The sequence below is a fragment of the Balaenoptera musculus genome, chromosome 15 (assembly GCF_009873245.2).
Source record: "Balaenoptera musculus isolate JJ_BM4_2016_0621 chromosome 15, mBalMus1.pri.v3, whole genome shotgun sequence".
NCBI classification, from domain to species: Eukaryota; Metazoa; Chordata; class Mammalia; order Artiodactyla; family Balaenopteridae; genus Balaenoptera; species Balaenoptera musculus.
The window spans coordinates 71,516,641-71,534,890 of record NC_045799.1 but is presented as its reverse complement, the minus strand read 5'-3'; the positions used below and the strand labels follow the sequence as shown (position 1 = coordinate 71,534,890).

Sequence of the window (18,250 nt, the reverse complement as noted above, 5' to 3'; positions counted from 1 at the left end):
TTTGCCTGGGGACAAGGAGTAGGAGTGAGGAGGGGGCTGGTAAGAGCTCTGGCTTCTCATTTCAGGGTCATTAATGCTTGCCCAAGAGGAAGAAGGGGCTGGATTGGTGGCTCCAATGCCCATTCCCTCACCTGTAGTCATTCTTGCGAAACGAAACTTGGCTAAACTTTGTACTGTGGTTATTCACGTCTACCTCCTACCCTCCTTTGAGTTCCTTGAAGGTGGAGGCCATGTATGACATGTTGCTGAATTTCTAGAGCCCTGCATGGGTAGTAGGACCCCATTTTTCATTGGTTGAGTGATCTGCGAAGCAGACCAAAGGGGGTACATTTCAAACAGCAGTCTGAGGGCCTGGTGGTGAGAAAGAGCTGGGAGAGGTGGGCACTGACTGTTGGAAGCCCACAAGAGAGATTAGCAGGGGAAAGACGTGATGAAGAAAATTCAGGATGTTGCTTTACCACCTAGAGGAAGGTAAGAGAATAATCGCTGCTTATCTGGGACTTTGTGAAGTGACCTTAATCGACACCTCTTCCTTGGGTCCCCTCCCTGAGCCTCACTTTCCAAATTTCCAATTAGAGGAACTAGATGAGATCACAGAATCAGAATCTTGGGCCTTAGAATCATCTGGTCTAAGCACCCTTAATGCAGGCAGGAATCCTGCGGCAGCCAGCTCAGCCAGCACCCCTGCCTCCGGTGCTCTATTTCTTATTGCCGAGTCTCTAAGGTCACCTTTAGGTCTAACGTTGTATGTTCATCAGTAACTTTCCTTTTTTGTTTTCTCATCTGTAAAACCAGGGTTGAACTTCTACTTTGGTTCTAAGGTAATTTGAGAAAAGGTCTCTCTTAACCACCTTGGATACTGCCAACAGACAATTCATGAAATCTTTTTAGGTGGGTGTTATCTTTATTTGCAGTTTCTAAAGCAATCTAAAGGCAACAGATAGAAATAAGAATGACCTGAAGCTGGCTGCCTTTGTTGTCAGCCAGAAACAGTACCCGCTAGGCAGGTGGCCATGTTTATTTCCGGCAGTTGCAGAGGAGCTGAAGCCACTGGCAGCCATGATTAGTGCTGGTACGGTAGGTCACGGCCTTGGGCGTCCCCAGCTAACGTCATGGTTCTTCTTGCTGATCCTACCCACCCCAGTTTTAAACCGGTGGTTCCAGGGTTCTCCCAGCCTCTCTCAGTCCCCCGCCCCGAAGCTGGGAAGGTCTAAAGAGAAGATCGAGAAAAGACCCGGAAGTGGTGAGGACCTTCAGGCACGTGATGAGGGACCCACAGGTGCTGTCACGTGACCCGTCATTCCTGGGTGCGGAATGTTTAGGTGCTCTTAAAGGTACAGGCTGCAGGGCCCCCTGCTTTAGAGGGGGCGGGGGCAGAGTCCGACGGGTGGGGCGTGGTGGGGCGTACGAGGGCGCGAGGTGGAACCTGGGGTTAGGGCCGTGGCTCGTGGGGCCGCCAGTGCAGCGGAGAAGCCGGAGCTGGGACCGGCAATGGGGCGTTGATCCCTCTCGCCTGTCGTAGACCCTCATCCGCCTCATCGGAGCCAACTCTGAACTCTCGCTGACTTTGGACCCCTCGGGGGACCTGAACTTGATGCCATGGGAGGCTGTGCGGGCTCTCGGCGGCGCCTTTCGGATTCGGAGGGTGAGTATTCATTCCTGCCCACCCTCACGGGATTGACTTCCTCGGTCCCGGGAGAACGCCCGTTGGCCCATCGTGCACCTGAGAGTGGGGTAGGGGTCAGGCCCTCTTCTTTTCCCCCTTCCAGGAGAGGAGGCCGATCCGGCACCTAGGCCCCCGCCGCAGGACCGTCAGGGCGCCCATTGGAAGAACGCGGTGGGCTTCTGGTGAGTGGCCTGAAGAAATAAAAGTAGGGTGGGAAGAGGGAAGCAATAAGACGGGTGAGAAAAGAGAGTTGAGCTTCCAAAAAGGAGCTGAATCCACAAAATATTTACTGAACCGCTTGGTTTGCCCTGAGGCCATGTGTAAATTTCCCAAATTTCACTCATTCCCTTATCACCTTCACCTTTTGGCCAGCTTCTCATATGACCTGTAGGGATATTTTCTTCATGTTTTTACTCCAACCAACTCAGCCTTTATTTTATTTTTTCGTGAAAATAATATCTATTCAAATTCAGAATTCGTGTCTCTGAAATTTTCTGTGTGACCATTTCTGAGATGAATATCAGTAACAAATCATTTAATTTCTAGACAAATCTCAATGTCATCGGTTATCTTCTTGATTTTAGTTTCTCTGAATTTTCGTTTCCTCGTCTGTAAAATGGGATAATAGCAGGTGTCTTGCCATGTCGTGAGGACTTTATTTTATTTTATTAATTCTTATTGGAGTATGGTTGCTTTACTATGTGGTGTTAGCCTCCACTGCACAACCAAATGAATCAGCCATACACATACAGATCTCCCCTCCCTTTCGGACTTCCCTCCCATTTAGGTTACCACAGTGCATTAGGTAGAGTTCCTTGTGCTATACAGTATGTTCCCATCTGTTGTCTATTTTATACATAGTATCAATAATGTATATGTGGCAATCCCAGTCTCCCAATTCCTGCCTCCCCACCCCTTTCCCCCTTGGTATCCGTACATTTGTTCTCTACGTCTATGTCTCTATTTCTGCTTTGCAAATAAGATCACCTATACCATTTTTCTAGATCCCATATACATGCGTTATTATACGATACTTGCTTTTCTCTTTCTGACTTACTTCACTCTGTATGACACTTTCTAGGTCCATCCACATCTCTACAAATGACCCAATTTCGTTCCTTTTTATGGCTGGGTAATATTCCATTGTAATTATGTACCACATTTTCTTTATCCATTCCTCCATTGATGGACATTTAGGTAGCTTCCATGTCCTGGCTATTGTAAATAGTGCTGCAGTGAGCATTGGGGTGCATGTGTCTTTTTGAATTATGGTTTTCTCTGGGTATATGCCCAGTAGTGGGATTGCTGGGTCATATGGTAGTTCCATTTTTAGTTTTTTAAGGAAACTCCATACTGTTTTACATAGTGGCTGTATCAATTTACACTTCCACCAACAGGGTATGAGGGTTCCCCTTTCTCCACACCCTCTCCAGCATTTACTGTTTGTAGATTTTTTGATGATGGCCATTCTGAGTGGTGTGAGGTGATACCTCACTGTAGTTTTGATTTGCATTTCTCTAATAATTAGTGATGTTGAGCATCGTTTCATGTGTTTGGGCCATCTGTATGTCTCCTTTGGAGAAATGTCTATTTAGGTCTTCTGCCCATTTTTGGATTGGGTTTTTTGTTTTTTTGATATTGAGCTGTATGAGATGCTTGTATATTTTGGAGATCCAATTCAGCCTTTAAATTTGTAAATACATGTACTTTTTTTAAAAAAAACTATGAATCACTACTCTGGACGGAAAGCCAGTATTTTCCTAATGCACGTTTAAATAAATGCATCACTACCTTTTAAAAGTCATCCATCTACCTCCTAAAATCATTCGAATACTGAGCTTTGGGAAATACTTCTAGCACTAACCTAAACATCAAGGACTTGGGTAACAGATTGGGTTGGAAGTGAGGCTCTCTCTCTGAGCCTCAGTTTCTCAGCAGTAAAATGGGAAGAGCAGCAGTACCACTTCAGAGGCTTGTGAAAAGGACACATGATATCCTGGTGCTGGGCCCTGTTCCCTTCCCATCACTGATGGCAGCTCTGGGAGATGAGAATAAGTGAACCAGATCCTTCATGGATCATAAAGGGTATCATCTTGTTTTGATCCCTACAGCACTCTGTGAGATAGTCAGGAGAGAAATTTGGATCCCCATTTTACACATGAGTAGACTGAGGCCACTCAAGTAGGAAGTGGCAGACTTGGGACCTGAACATAGTCCTTTGGGTTTCAAGCCCCCAGGATCTTTCTACCATACCACAGTCAGAGACAGCGGATCAGTGGATGAGAAATGCCCCGGGAACTGAATCACGGTGGGAGCTTGGAGGAGAGAGTCATCAAGGATAACTTCCTTCTCTTCCTGGGAGAGTCTCAGAGATTAGATATGAACCTAAGTTTGTTGTCCCAAAGCCTGTATTTCTAACCTTCGCACTAAGTGGGGATGGGGTCTGGCGATAGAGAAAAAAGAAAGCACAGGAAAGGGGGAGGTTTGGTGCTAGGACTGTGGATAGATTGTATATAATTATATGTCTATTTTTCTATGTCAATTATATCTCAATAAAACTGGGGGGTGGGGGGATCTGTCCTGCTCACTCCAGGCTCCTGGGCCTCTGCAACAACTTCTCTTACGTGGTGATGCTCAGCGCTGCCCACGACATCCTCAGTCACCAGAGAGCACCTGGGAACCAGAGCCATGTAAGTGACCCTCTCTACCACCACCACCATGTTTAGTCCCTATGGGAAGATGAGGGACTCACCCTTGGGCAGAAACCCACTTGAAAAATTCATGGAATGAGGTGGCTAAGGGGTGGGGCAAGATGGCTAAAGTTCCCAGACCTCAGAACAGGAAGGGTCTTTAAGAATCAATTTTTTCTTGTAAAGCAATTGCAAACTCAAACGTTGGCCAGGTGGGACTATGGTCTAAGCCATGGTTTTTTAACCCCAGCACTGTTGATGTTTTGGGCTGGATAATTCTTTGTTGTGTGACTTTCCTGTGCATTGTAGGATGTTTAGCAGCATCTCTGGCCTCTACCCACTGGATGACAATAGCATATCCCTCACCCTCCAGCTGTGACAAACAGGAATGTCTCCAGACATTGCCAGATGTTCCCTGAAGGGTATAATCATCTCTGGTCAAGAACCTCTTGTCTATGATGAGCTGGAGGATGCAGCCCCAAGGGGAACAGCTACCACCTTGCAGGTCCCACAGGGAATTTGGCCCAAGAACAGATTTTTCTGGAAACCCAAATTTTTTAAATGAAAGTTCCCAAGTGTGTTACCCAAATAAAGTCCACTTACAAGGCCATTTTTGGCGTGTGGACCATTAGTTTGAGACTTCTATGGAAACCTCCCCTTCCCCCTTGTGCACATAGAGAAACTGAGGTCTTAAGAAGCCAGTGCTGACCCAAGGCCATCCTTCAAGTTAGAGCAGAGCTGGGAATGGAGCCTGGCCCTGTTTGTCTGCCCTCCTGCCTCCCTGGGTGAAAGATTTTCTTGTCTCCCATCAGGTGGACCCAGACCCAACACCCACCTCCCATAATAGCTCATCTCGATTTGACTGCAATTCTGTCTCCACAGCTGTGAGTACCCATCTGGTCCTCCCTTTACCCTTACTCTGGGTCTATAGACCCCACCCACCCCCCCTCAGCACCCAGCTGGTACTATCATGACTCTACTGATTAAGACTGCCATTTACTGATCCCTTTCTGTGTGCAGCATATATTAGCTTCTTGAATCCATACAACAGTACTGTGAGTTAGGCTCTGTAATCATCCCCGTTTTCCAAATAAGGAGACTGAAGCTCAGAGAATATGAATACCTTGACCCACAGCTAAGGAGCAGCAGACCTGGGACTGGAACTCAGATCTGTGTGACTTCAGAGCCTGTGTTTGTAGCAGGTCTAATGGGCTGGTTTCTATCTTTGCTTGGCCACTTGGTTGGGAGGGTTGTCCCTGGGAAGGTCTGGGGTCTTACTCTGTTCTCCGGTCCCAGGCGGTGCTCCTGGCAGACATCCTTCCCACCCTCGTCATCAAATTGCTGGCTCCTCTTGGCCTTCATCTGCTGCCCTACAGGTCTGGGTGGAGGTGGCGGGAGGAAAGGCAGGTGGGATCTGAGAGTGGGGAGGCTGGGAGAGCAGAGGAGGTGGCGTGAGGGCTGGGGAGCTGAGAATGGCAGCTGACCATCCCCCCCCGGACTGTATCTCCCTTCAGCCCCCGGGTGCTCACCAGTGGGATTTGTGCTGCTGGAAGCTTCATCCTGGTTGCCTTTTCTCATTCGGTGGGAATCAGCCTGTGTGGTGAGTGTGAGGTTTTGTGTCAGGTGGGGGGTTCCAAGGAACTACAACAGAGCATTGGTGGGGGTAATCTCCCCAGCTTCCCAGAGGAGAGGGATTATTTTTGTAACCCCCGAGAAGCGTGCTAAGACTGTCACAATAGGGGAAGGGAGATGAGGTTGATTTGGAGGGGTAGGCGGTGGGGAAGATGGGAGGAAACGGACAGATTAGATGGAGATCAAGATGAGCAGAGTCACCAAGCGTCTGTGATGGAGGTGGAGGAGGCATCAAGGATGAGTTCTTGGGAATTCCCTGGCAGTCCAGTGGTTAGGACTTGGTGCTTTCACTGCCGTGGCCTGGGGTCAGTCTCTGGTTGGGGAACTAAGATCCCACAAACCTCGCAGCGTGGCCAAAAGAAAAAAGAAAAAAAAAAAAGAATGAGTTCTTACTCCTGATTTGATAACTGGGCGGATGGAAGTACCATTCCCTATGAGAGGACATGCAGAGGAAGGGGTTGGTTCTACTTCAGATCTGGAGCCCAGCCTATCCAAGGGATCTGTTTTTAGCCCTACTCTGCGGATGCAGAGGAGGCTGTGGCCACACCCCTTAGGGGATTGAGGCTATTGGGGAAAGGCTAGGTAGGTATGGCCATGCTTGTCTTTCCCCAGGTGTGGTCTTGGCTAGCATCTCTTCAGGCCTGGGGGAGGTCACCTTCCTTGCACTCACCGCCTTCTACCCCAGGTAAGCAGGCAGAGCAGGGAGTGAGGGGAGGGGGTCCCACTGCTGGCTTTGGTCCTTCTTAGTGCTACTGTGTTCTCCTTCTCAGGGCTGTGATCTCCTGGTGGTCCTCAGGTACTGGGGGAGCAGGTCTGCTGGGGGCACTGTCCTACCTGGGCCTCACCCAGGCTGGCCTCTCTCCCCAGCACACCCTGCTGTCCATGCTGGGTATACCCGCACTGCTGCTGGCCAGGTAAGCGGCCTGGGCTGGGAAGAAGAGGGATTCGAGGAGAGAGAACTTGATCACGATCCCAGTCTTCAGATCCCTACAGCCATGTGGGGGGATGTGGATTCTGGACTCCGATAGGCCCGAGTTTGAGTCCTGGAGCTGCCACTTGTTAACTGTGTTGTATGGGACGAGTTACTTTACGTCTCTGACCCTCAGTTTTCCCGTATTTCAAATAGTGGTGGCTTTCCTTGCTTCCCCGTGTGGTGACATGCATGAAGCATTCATTACAATGTGGTTCCCACAATGAGGGGACAAGGACAGACTGTTCATTTTGTGTGTATTTTCATGTGAATTAGGAAAAGTTTCAATTGGTCGACCAAACCTGTGATTTCACAGATTATCACTTAGGATAAGGCCATGTAGAAAAAGTGAATCAATTGAAAGGGAAATATTAAATAAAAAATATTATACACAGAGGGAATGTGGATATGGCAAATATCATGAAGGCAAAACATAAGTGACCAAACTTTGGAAACTTCTGGCCTAGCACAAAATGAACACGTGATAAATGGTAGCTAGAGTGATTATTAGAAAAACAACAAGAAAACAGGGCTGACACGCTTGGTGTGAGCCAGGAGTCAAAACGAGGGCCCGTGGATTAGAAACAACAGGAAGATACATTTCAGTTCCAGAGAAAGAAGCATTTTTGCGCAGTTGGAGTTCTCTGGCGGGGGATGGAGGGCCTTGGCGGAGAGGAGGAATGAGGGGGGCTGCCCTGGGAAGAAGTGACCTTTCCAGCCCGACAGAGGCTCTTCAATCTTCTTTTCATTCTGCCCACTTCTAGCTATTTCTTGTTGCTCACGTCTCCTGGGCCCCAGGACCCTGGAGGGGAAGGGGAGGCAGACACGGCAGCCCGGCAGCCCCTGATAAACAGCGAGGCCTCAGAGTCGAAGCCAGGTAGGAGACACAGTGACCGTCGGAGTGGTCACTTTCTCTGAGTTTCAGCCTTTTCCTCTCTACTGTGGGCAGTCAGAAGAGGAAGTGGATAGGCGTGCTGGTTATGGTGAGAGCCAATCACATTCATCTACTCAAGAAATACTCACTGAGTACTGACTATGTGTTGTACCATTCATAAACAAATAACTGAATTGGAAGCACGTTGTTTTCACACGTTGATAAGTACTAGAAGAACATAACAGAGTGATGTGCTTAGAAATGACAGATGGGGGGACTTCCCTGGTGGTCCAGTGGTTAGGACTCTGCGCTTCCACTGCAGGGGGCACAGGTTTGATCCCTGGTTGGGGAACTAAGATCCCACATGCCATGCAGTGCGGCCAAAAAAAAAAAAAAAAAAAGCAAGAAATGACAGATGTGGGGAGGAAAGGGGTTCTATTTAGAGAAGGTGGTCAGTGAAGGCCTTTTTGAGGACATCTCATTGGGCTGAAATATGAATGACAGATATGGGGAGGAAAGGGGTTCTATTTAGAGAAGGTGGTCAGTGAAGGCCTTTTTGAGGACATCTCATTGGGCTGAAATATGAATGACAAGGAGTCAGCCCTGTGCACATCCAGGTGAACAGGTTCCAGGTAGAGGGAACAGCAAGTGCTAAGGCCCTGTGGTGGGAATGAGCTTGGGTGTTCAAAAACAGAAAGAAGGGCCCACTGTGGCTGGGGTAGGGGTGTACTGCCATCAAGCTGTACAAGAGCCATGAAGAAGTCTCATCTAGTTACTTTTTTTTTTAATCATGGTAAAGTATCCATACCATGAAGTTTACCAATTTAACCATTTTTAATTGTACAGTCCAGTGGCGTATGTGCATTCACACTGTTGTGTTGGCTGGCTGATTCTTGCACACCAGCACCCCTTTTCTGAGTCAGTGTGCCGACCTCACCTGCCCTTCTCTCCCTGCCCCCCTGCAGGCTCCAGCTCACACCTGTCCCTTCAGGAAAGGTGGACCGTGTTTAAGGTACGGACGGTGGCTCTGGCGTGTCCCCTGCGGCCAGTGTTCATCTCCCAGCCTCCCGCTTATGTCTCCTGACCCTTCCAGGGCCTGCTGCGCTACATCGTCCCCTTGGTGCTGGTTTACTTTGCTGAGTATTTCATCAACCAGGGACTTGTGAGTGAGGGCTGCCGGGAGGGGTGTGGAAATAGTGATGAGGGTGGGGACCCACACATCCCCGTCCATCTCCCCCGTCTGGCCTTTGCTGCAGTTTGAACTCCTCTTCTTCCGGAACACGTTCCTGAGTCACGCTCAGCAATACCGCTGGTGAGAAGATTGAGGGTGGGTGGCAGCACGTCGGTGGGCTGTGGGGCAGGACTTTGATGATAAGGACTGGGGTTGGGAGGGGCTGCCCTGCCGAGTAGGCACCGGAGGAGCTTCCTCTTACTCCCTGCCCCCTTGAAGGTACCAGATGCTGTACCAGGCCGGCGTCTTTGCCTCCCGCTCCTCTCTCCGCTGCTGTCGCATCCGCCACACATGGGCCCTGGCCTTGCTACAGGTACTGAGCCCCTGGCCCTCACTCTCCGCCTGCCTTGGCTCCCAGCTTCCCTAGGCCCCATGCTTCCCTCCCTCAGCAGGGGTTATTGATTGCATACCGTCATGTCCTAAGCACGGGGAACGGAGGCCAGCAGGGCTCTGTGTAAAATGAGTGGCCTCAGGAGCCAGGCGAACCTGGGTGCAGATCCCAGCTTCTGTACTCAGTAGCTGCGTGATTTAGGGCAGGTCCCTGAACTCATCTGAGCCTCAGTTTCCTCATGTATAAATCAGGCATGGTTGTAAGAAATAGAAATGCGAAGAATGAAAGAACAAGAATTTGTATTGTGTCTTAATCAACTAGAAGCACTTATTTAATGACTATTTGCCCAAGCCTCATGCAGAGAGGCAGGCTTTCAAATAATGTTTCCAAGGATAGGATAATGTCCAGTTCTTTTATCCTGGATGGTTAATTACAATAGAATCAGTGACATTGTAGTCAACAGGTTATTTATCTCAAGGCTGGTGAGCAAATTCATGGCAAAGATCATGTAAGTGATTAAGCTTTAAATGAACGAAAATACCTGCAACAGTCTAACAAAAGGAGTTTTATGTAACCAGCATTCATGTTTCATTGTCACATGTCTACAGCCACTGAAGGAAACTATTAAAAAAACCTTCAACTCTTTTTTTTTTTTGGAAAGAAAACATGATTTTAAACATTCATGTCTTCTTACTTGTTTCTAAATGTCAGAGTTCTCCGTGGTCAGACTTGAAAACACTTTAAAACAAGTCATTGGCAACCTCCAAATTATTCTCGGTGACTCTAATATCCCTCTGGGCCATAATCTTGGGACCAGAAGGGCATATAAAAAATCGCCTTTAAAATAAAGCTTCAACTCTTACAGGAAAGTTCTTTGCCCTTTTTAATAATTTTAACTCAATTCTGTGATAACAATATAGAGAATTAGGGTAGATTACACTTTAATGTTATGTCAACAGCAGGCAAATATCCTCTAACTTTCTTCCTTATTTGTCTGAGCAGGACTGCCACCCCAGGGCTTTGTACCCGCAAAGTCCCAGATTGTATCAACAATTCTTTTTTTTTTTGACTGCACCGCGGGGCATTTGGGTTCTTAGTCCCCTGACCAGGGATCGAACCCGTGCCCCTGCAGTGGAAGCACGGAGTCTTAACCACTGGACCGCCAGGGAAGTCCCTGTATCAACAATTCTTAACTCAGGGTTCTTCATTAGATGCCACTGAAATGTGTAGCTTATGATTTTAGCTATAATTTTAACCAAGGCTGCTTCATAGAATTAGCGGCTTATAATCATTTAATTCCATTACAGAAAGTGTGTGGCCTAATGCTCCAGATGAAAGCATCTGCAGTGTTTCTAGGGTCATATTAGTATTACCAGGGTGTGTTCTTTTAAATGCAGATCTCTGAGCCCACCTCACTCTTCCTGAATTAGAACCTCTGAGGGCAAGGCCTGTGTAGGTAACAAGATCCACAAGTGATCTGTGTGTATGTTAAGCATGTGAACCACTGGGGTGGCCTACACACTGGGGAGGCAACCCAGTGCGCTGAGGACTGGGACAGTGGGATCCCCTGAAGGACTGGGGCACAGAGAAAGGGACCTACACCCTTGGATGGGGTCAGCGAGCCCTCTTAGAAGGCGTGGGAACATCTAAGCCGCGGTTTCTCAACCTTGGCGTTACTGCGTTTCGGGCTGGATCCTTCTTTGTTGTGAAGCTGTGCTGTGAGCTGTAGGATGTCGAGCAGCATCCCTGGCCTCTGCCCACTACATGCCCGTAACACCCTCCCTTCCCGGTTGTAACAACCAGGAACATCTCCAGATGTTGCCAAATGTCCCCTAGGCAGCAAAGTCACGCCTAGTTGAGAACCTCTGGTCTCACCATAGCCTCAGTTTGGTAAAATAGAGGGGAACCTCTCCATTCAGGGAGACTTTGGGAAGAGGAATGAGATCATAGGAGTGAGAGTGACCCTGATCCAAGCTGAGCTGTGAACGGTGGTGACTAGGAGAGCCCAAGTGGGGGAAGGTGGGATAGCATCGCAGGCGGTAGGAGTGACATGGGCAAAGGGAGGAGACCCCCAAGGTCTAGGATGCTGGGATGCGGTAGGGAGAAGGCCTACCCCAGATCCCAGGGTCTGGTAGGCCAGCTGGGTGTTGGGATTTGATCCAGGCCTGTCAGCCCTCACCCTCATCAGCTTCTCTCAGAACCGGGGCCCGCTGGACGGGATGGCACCTCCCTTCCTGCCCATCTCTGGTCCCAGGCTCAGCCCTCCCCTCCACCTGCACCCACAGTGCCTCAACCTGGCCTTCCTGCTGGCGGACGTGTGGCTGAGCTTCCTGCCGAGCATCTACCTTGTCTTCCTGATCATTCTGTATGAGGGACTCCTGGGGGGCGCGGCCTACGTGAACACCTTTCACAACATTGCCCTGGAGGTCAGCACCAGCCGTTCGAGGGCTGTGGGTGGGTGGCCCCTCTGGGAAAGTGCCAGGCAGGGGTAGCTAGGACTGAAGCCTCACGCCTGCTCCCCACCCTCCCCAGACCAGCAGTGAGCACCGGGAGTTTGCCATGGCAACCGCCTGTATCTCCGACACCTTGGGGATCTCGCTGTCAGGGCTCCTGGCCCTGCCTCTGCACGACTTCCTCTGCCAGTTCTCCTGACACTCTGACTCCTTGGAACATAGGACACACTGACCTGGGCCCACACTGACAGGCGGGCAGGTCGGACCGACCCCAGACCCACAGCCCAGAGCCCACCCATGAGCTCTGCCCCCAGCCATCCCTACACGGCTGGGATGTAGAAAAGTGCTGAGGTCCTGTTCCCCTTTGATGGAGGCGCAGCAGTTTTCTTCCACTTCCAAGCTGCTTTCGGGGAATTTCTTGGCATTATGCCTTCAGAATAAATGCCTAACTTATCAGTTGACTCTTGTGCCATTTTTCTCTCCGAAAAAACATTTTCTTCTATTATAAAAGCAGTAAGCTCACTTTGGAATATATACAGGAGCGTGTAAAGAAAGTCTTTCAGCAAATTGTCTAGTCTTTGAGGCTTTGCTTATTTGTTAATTCCTTTATTCATTTACTCACTCATTCACTGTGTGGGACAATCTGTATGCATTTTTTTCCCAACATGTAAGTTTCCAAACCTACAGAGAAGTTGAAAGAACTTACACAATGAGTACTGATGTATGTACCACCTGGGTTCTACAACGAATGTTTTGTTCTAGTTGCTTTGTCATGTAGCCAACCTTCCACGCAAATCTATCCTTTCCTTAGTTCAACTTATTTTTGTGATGCATTTCAAAGTAGGAGGTTGACTGCAATACACCTCCCTCTTAATGCTTCAGCATGCACATTTTTACCTAGAATCCAGTCTATTTTACAAGTCCCCTTTCTTTTTTTTAAATTTATTTATTTTTGGCTGCGTTGGGTCTTCATTGCTGCGCGCGCAGGCTTTCTCTAGTTGTGGCGAGCGGGGGCTACTCTTCGTTGTGGTGCGAGGGCTTCTCATTGTGGTGGCTTCTCTTGTTGCGGAGCATGGGCTCTAGGCGCTCGGGCTTCAGTAGTTGCAGCACACGGGCTCAGTAGTTGCGGTTCGTGGGCTCTAGGGCATGCAGGCTTCAGTAGTTCTGGCACACAGGCTTAGCTGCTCCACGGCATGTGGGAAGTCCCAACAGTACCTTAAAAAAGGACTTGTAGGGGGACTTCCCTGGTGGCACAGTGGTTAAGAATCCACCTGCCAATGCAGGGGACACAGGTTCGAGCCCTGATCCAGGAAGATCCCACATGCCGCAGAGCAACTATGCCCGTGAGCCACAACTACTGAGCCCATGTGCCACAACTACTGAAGCCCGCGCGCCTAGAACCTGTGCTCCGCAACAAGAGAAGCCACCGCAATGAGAAGCCCATGCACTGCAACGAAGAGTAGCCCCCGCTCGCCACAACTAGAGAAATCCCGCACACGGCAACGAAGACCCAACACAGCCAAAAATAAATAAATAAATAAAATTTAAAAAATAAGGTACTATTTATATACAGTAAAATGCACAAATCGTTATATATTTTTAAAGTAACTGAGGTTGGCTTAGCAGTATTTCCCATACTTCACTGTTAACCGTCTCTACCATATTTGTGATATCTGTGCATAACAGTACATTTATTAAGATTTTGGGGGGGACTTCGCTGGTGGCGCAGTGGTTAAGAATCCGCCTGCCAGTGCAGGGGACACGGGTTCGAGCCCTGGTCCGGGAAGATCCCACATGCCGCGGAGCAACTCAGCCCGTGCGCCACAACTACTGAGCCTGCGCTCTAGAGCCCGCGAGCCACAACTACTGAGCCTGAGTGCCACAACTACTGAAGCCCGTGCGCCTAGAGCCTGTGCTCTGCAACAAGAGAAGCCGCCACAATGAGAAGCCCGGGAACCGCAACGAAGAATAGCCCGCGCGCAGCAACAAAGACCCAAGGCAGCCAAAAATATAAATAAATAAATAAATAAATAAATAAAAATTAAAAAAAAAAAAAAAAAAATTTTTTGGGAATTCCCTTGGCGGTCCAGTGGTTAGGACTCTGTGCTTCCACTGCATGGGGTACGGGTTCCGTCGGGGAATTAAGATCCCATGTGGTGCAGCTAAAAAAAAAATTTTTTTTTTCACTAAAGGGAATTTCCTGGTGGTCCAGTGGTTAGGACATAGCACTCTCACTGCTGAGGGCCTGGGTTCAATCCCTGGTCAGGGAACTAAGTTCCCACAGCCTCACAGTATGGCCAAATAAATACTTTTCATTAAAGCAACTAATTTTTAATAAAATTCACTCATTTTAAAGGGAAACGATGTTACTATTGAAATCATGAGCTTGGAATGCTAGTTATATATATTTTTCCTATGACACATTAAAATAAATACATAGGACTTCCCTGGTGGTCCAGTGGTTAACACTCTGAGCTCCCATCGCAGGGGGTCCAGGCTAGATCCCTGATCACGGAACTAGATCCTGCGGGCCACAACTAAGACCTGGCGCAGCCAAATAAATATTTTTTAAAAATACATAGCTGTTAGAGTGTAAAATGAACATTCAGGTACCCCCTGAGACTACCTCATCTCTACCAGTGATGCTTGTGGCCCACACTCAGGGGAAATGCTGACACAGTGCTTGATAGCATGGGCGTTGGCGGTGGAGAAACCTGGTTTTGGGGTCCCAACTCCGCTATTCAGTAGCTCTATGATCTTAGACAAGTCTCTCCATCTCTCTGCACCTTAATTTCTTGACGTGTCAAATGGGAATAACAATAGTATCAACACAGCATAAGGTGGTTGTGGAAATTACATGAGCTCCTGGGAAACCATAGCACTCAGTATATGTTAGCTTAGATCATGCTATGGTTTGAATCCCGCCTTTACCTTTTACATTGCCTTATGCCAGTGGTTCTCAAACTTTAGTGTGCACCAGAGGGCTTGTTAAAGTACAGATTGCTGGGACTTCCCTGGTGGTGCAGTGGTTGAGAATCTGCCTGCCAATGCAGGGGACACGGGTTCAATCCCTAGTCCGGGAAGATCCCACATGCCACGGAGCAACTAAGCCCTTGCGCCACAACTACTGAGCCTGCAAGCCACAAATACTGAGCCCGCGCACCTAGAGCCCGTGCTCCGCAACAAAGAAGCCACCGCAATGAGAAGCCCGTGCACCACAATGAAGAGTAGCCCCTACTCACTGCAACTAGAGAAAGCCCGCACGCAGCAACGAAGACCCAGTGCAGCCAAAAATAAATTAATAAAATAAATAAATTTTTTTAAAAAGTACAGATTGCTGGGTTCATATCCAAAACATATAAAGAAACCATACAATCCAATAGCAAAAAAAGGAAATAATCCAATTTAAAAATGGGCAAAGGAACTGAATAGATGTTTCTCCAAAGAAATGCGAAAGGCCAACAGGCCAACAGGTACTTGAAAAGATGCTCAACAGCACTAGTCATGGGAGTTCCTTGGTGACCTAGTGGTTAGGATTCGGGGCTTTCACTGCCGTGCCAGGGTTCAATCCCTGGTCGGGGAACTGATATCCCGCAAGCCGAGTGGCGCGGCCAAAAAAAAAAAACTAGTCATTAGGGAAATGCAAATCAAAACCACAATGAGATGTCACCTCACACCTCTTAGAAGAGCCATCATCAAAAAGACCAGAGGTAACTAATGCTGGCATGGATGTATAGAAAAGGGAACACTTGGGCACTGTTGGTGGGATTGTAAATTTGCACAGCCACTATGGAAAACAGTATAGAAGAGCCTCAAAAAATTAAAAGAACCTACCATATGATGCAGAAATTCCACTTCCGCAAATATATCCAAAGGAAACAAAAACACTAATTTGAAAAGATATCTGCACCCCTATGTACATAGCAGCATTATTTACAATAGCCAAGACATGGAAACAACCTAAGTGTCCATTGATGGATGAATGGATGAAGAATTTGTGGAATATATATATATATATATATATATATATATATATACATACAATGGAATATTATTCAGCTGTTAAAAATGAGGAAATTCTACCATTTGCAACTACATGGATGAAGCTTGAAGGCATTATAGTAAGTGAAATAAGTCAGATAGAGAAGGACAAACACTGTATGATTTCACTTACATGTGGAATAAAAAAAAAAAAAACACTTTTTTTTTTGGCTGCACCACTCAGCTTGTGGGATCTTGGTTCCCCATCCAGGGATTGAACATAGGCCACAGCAGTGAAAGCGCTAATTTATGATCCATGAACATAGGATGTCTTTCTGCTTATTTAGATCTTTATTTTCTTTCAACAGTGCTTTGTAGTTTTCATCGTATATATTTGAACCTCTTTTGTTAAATTTATGCCTAAGTATTTTATTCTTTTTGGTGCTTTTGTACATGGAATTACTTTCCTAATTTCCTTTTTGGATTCTTCACTACAAGTGTCTAGAAATACAATTGATTTTTGTCTATTGATCTTTTACGCTCCAACTCTGCTGAACTTGTTATTAGTTCAAATAGATTTTTGTAGATTCCTTAGGATTTTCTATATACAAGATTATGTCCTCTGCAAACCTTTCTAATCGGGATGCTTTTTATTTCACTTTCTGGCCTAATTGCCTTGACTAGAGCCTCCATTACAACATTAAATAGAAGTGGCAACATTCTTCAACATTCAAATAGAAGTAGACATTTTTGTCTTGTTCCTGATATTAGGGAAAAAGCTTTTAGTCTTTCATCATTAAGTATGATATTAGCTGTGGATTTTTTGTGGGTGCCCTTTATCATATTGAGGAAGTTCCCTTCTATTCCTAGTTTGTTAGGTGTTTTGATCATGAAGGGGTTTTCAATATTGTCAACTGCTTTTTTTTTCATCTATTGAGATGATCGTGTGGTTTTTGTCCTTTATTCTATTGATATGGTGTATTAGTGAATTAATATTCCTTTTCATATGTAAAGCTGACTTTGCATTTCTGATAAGTCCCACTTGGTCATGGTCTATGTATTAGATTTTCTAGTATTTTGCTGAGGATTTTTATGCCTCTATTCGTAAGAGAAATTGGTCTGTAATTTTCTTTTCTCGTGTCATTTTTGTCTGGTTTTGATATCCAGGCAATGCAGGCCTCAGAGAATGAGTTGGGAAGTGTTCCCTCTTCTATTTTTTGTGATGAGTTTGTGAAGAACTGGTGTTAATTCTTTAAATATTTGAGGAATTAACTAGTGAAATGATCTGGATCTGGGCTTTTCTCTGTGGGTACTTTTTGCTACATGTGGTTTTTAAGCAGTTAATATGTGGTTAGTATGACTGAGAAACTGAAATTTTAATTTCATTTAATATTAATTAATTAGGTTAAATATAATAAGCCACAGATGGTTGTTCTTACAGAACAGGTCTTGAACAGTGGTACTCAATGGGGTGGTATTGCCCCCTATCGTCATTCTGGAAGTTTGTGGGGTTTTGAATCTCACTGTAAATGGAGCAGAGCCCTTTAGAGGGTGAGGGCCTAGCCATCCTGCCAAGCACAACATGGTCCTGTGTGAAGAGTAATTTTCCTACGTCTGAGTGGCTTTTTAGTGTCTCCCCGCAACCCAGACATCTAATTCCATTTTACATGTGAACCCAAAGTATATCTTGCTTGGTTTTAATATACGTGAATTTTCCAGGATTTCAACTATCATGTTCATTGAAGGACGACTGCACTTCGTTTTGTTTGAACATTTACCAAGAGCTTTTTGCTGTATTTGGAAAATCCCCTCACTAAAGGCAACACCCAGTGTCTCATTCACTGTGATTCTAAGTACATATAAAAATGCTAAGTATATATACACATACTTATTTCAAAATATCAAACATGAAGAAAAAAATTCAACATTTGTTCATATGATAATCGTCGTTTCATAAATCCAAACTATGTCATTGCAAGTAGGTGCAAATCTCTATTTCTTTATATCTTTTAGGGAAATCACATCTCAACATTTACATATTTAAATGCATATTTTCAATAAAATTTTTTCCCTATTTTTCCTTTATAAATATACTTAGAGCACAGCAGTATTTACTGAAGCTGAATGTACACTTACTCAATGACTCAGCTATCCCACCGAAGAGGATAAGTATTTATGTCCACAAAAAGACTCATATCAAGATGTTGATAAAAGCTTTATTCACAATAGCCCAAGACTGGAAAGAGCCCAGATCAACAGGAGAATTAATACATGGTGACATAGTCATGCGATTGAAGATTATTCAGCAATCAAAAAAGAAGGAACTTTCAGTTCACGTAACAACATGGATGAATCTTATAGGCTTCTTAAAGTAGCCAAACACTAAAGAGGACATACCTTATAATTCTACTTTTTACATGAA

At 46.4% G+C, this 18,250-nt stretch overlaps 1 protein-coding gene and 1 non-coding gene across 5 annotated transcripts; both read left to right on the top strand.

The window, feature by feature from the left end:
- Positions 1–1,067: 1,067 nt before the first annotated feature.
- On the top strand, positions 1,068–18,000 carry CLN3 (CLN3 lysosomal/endosomal transmembrane protein, battenin). 4 transcript variants are annotated; one of them, XM_036826822.1, is made up of 16 exons: positions 1,080–1,307; positions 1,523–1,645; positions 1,746–1,848; positions 4,260–4,356; positions 5,169–5,240; positions 5,653–5,732; positions 5,871–5,956; positions 6,601–6,673; positions 6,759–6,902; positions 7,723–7,835; positions 8,798–8,844; positions 8,926–8,994; positions 9,089–9,144; positions 9,283–9,376; positions 11,680–11,820; positions 11,927–12,308. In XM_036826822.1, the coding sequence occupies exons 2-16, from the start codon at positions 1,600–1,602 to the stop codon at positions 12,044–12,046; spliced, it is 1,341 nt and encodes a 446-aa protein (XP_036682717.1). In that variant the 5' UTR covers positions 1,080–1,307; positions 1,523–1,599; the 3' UTR covers positions 12,047–12,308. The 4 variants fall into 4 exon arrangements, with proteins under 4 accessions (XP_036682720.1, XP_036682717.1, XP_036682716.1 ...); XM_036826821.1 differs by having other exon boundaries at positions 1,081–1,334; XM_036826824.1 differs by having other exon boundaries at positions 1,083–1,334; positions 1,770–1,848.
- Positions 14,045–14,117, top strand: TRNAE-CUC. The gene has a single exon. It is a non-coding gene; the product is annotated as a tRNA-Glu (tRNA).
- Positions 18,001–18,250: the final 250 nt, after the last annotated feature.

What these genes read in the sequence shown, in the direction of transcription:
- CLN3 (XM_036826822.1), top strand. Translation starts at nt 1,600, where the DNA reads ATGGGAGGCTGTGCGGGCTCTCGGCGGCGCCTTTCGGATTCGGAGG. An exon ending in GGCCTCAGAGTCGAAGCCAG is followed by an intron (nt 7,836 to 8,797) that starts GTAGGAGACACA and finishes GCCCCCCTGCAG; the next exon opens with GCTCCAGCTCACACCTGTCC. An exon ending in GGGCCCTGGCCTTGCTACAG is followed by an intron (nt 9,377 to 11,679) that starts GTACTGAGCCCC and finishes CTGCACCCACAG; the next exon opens with TGCCTCAACCTGGCCTTCCT.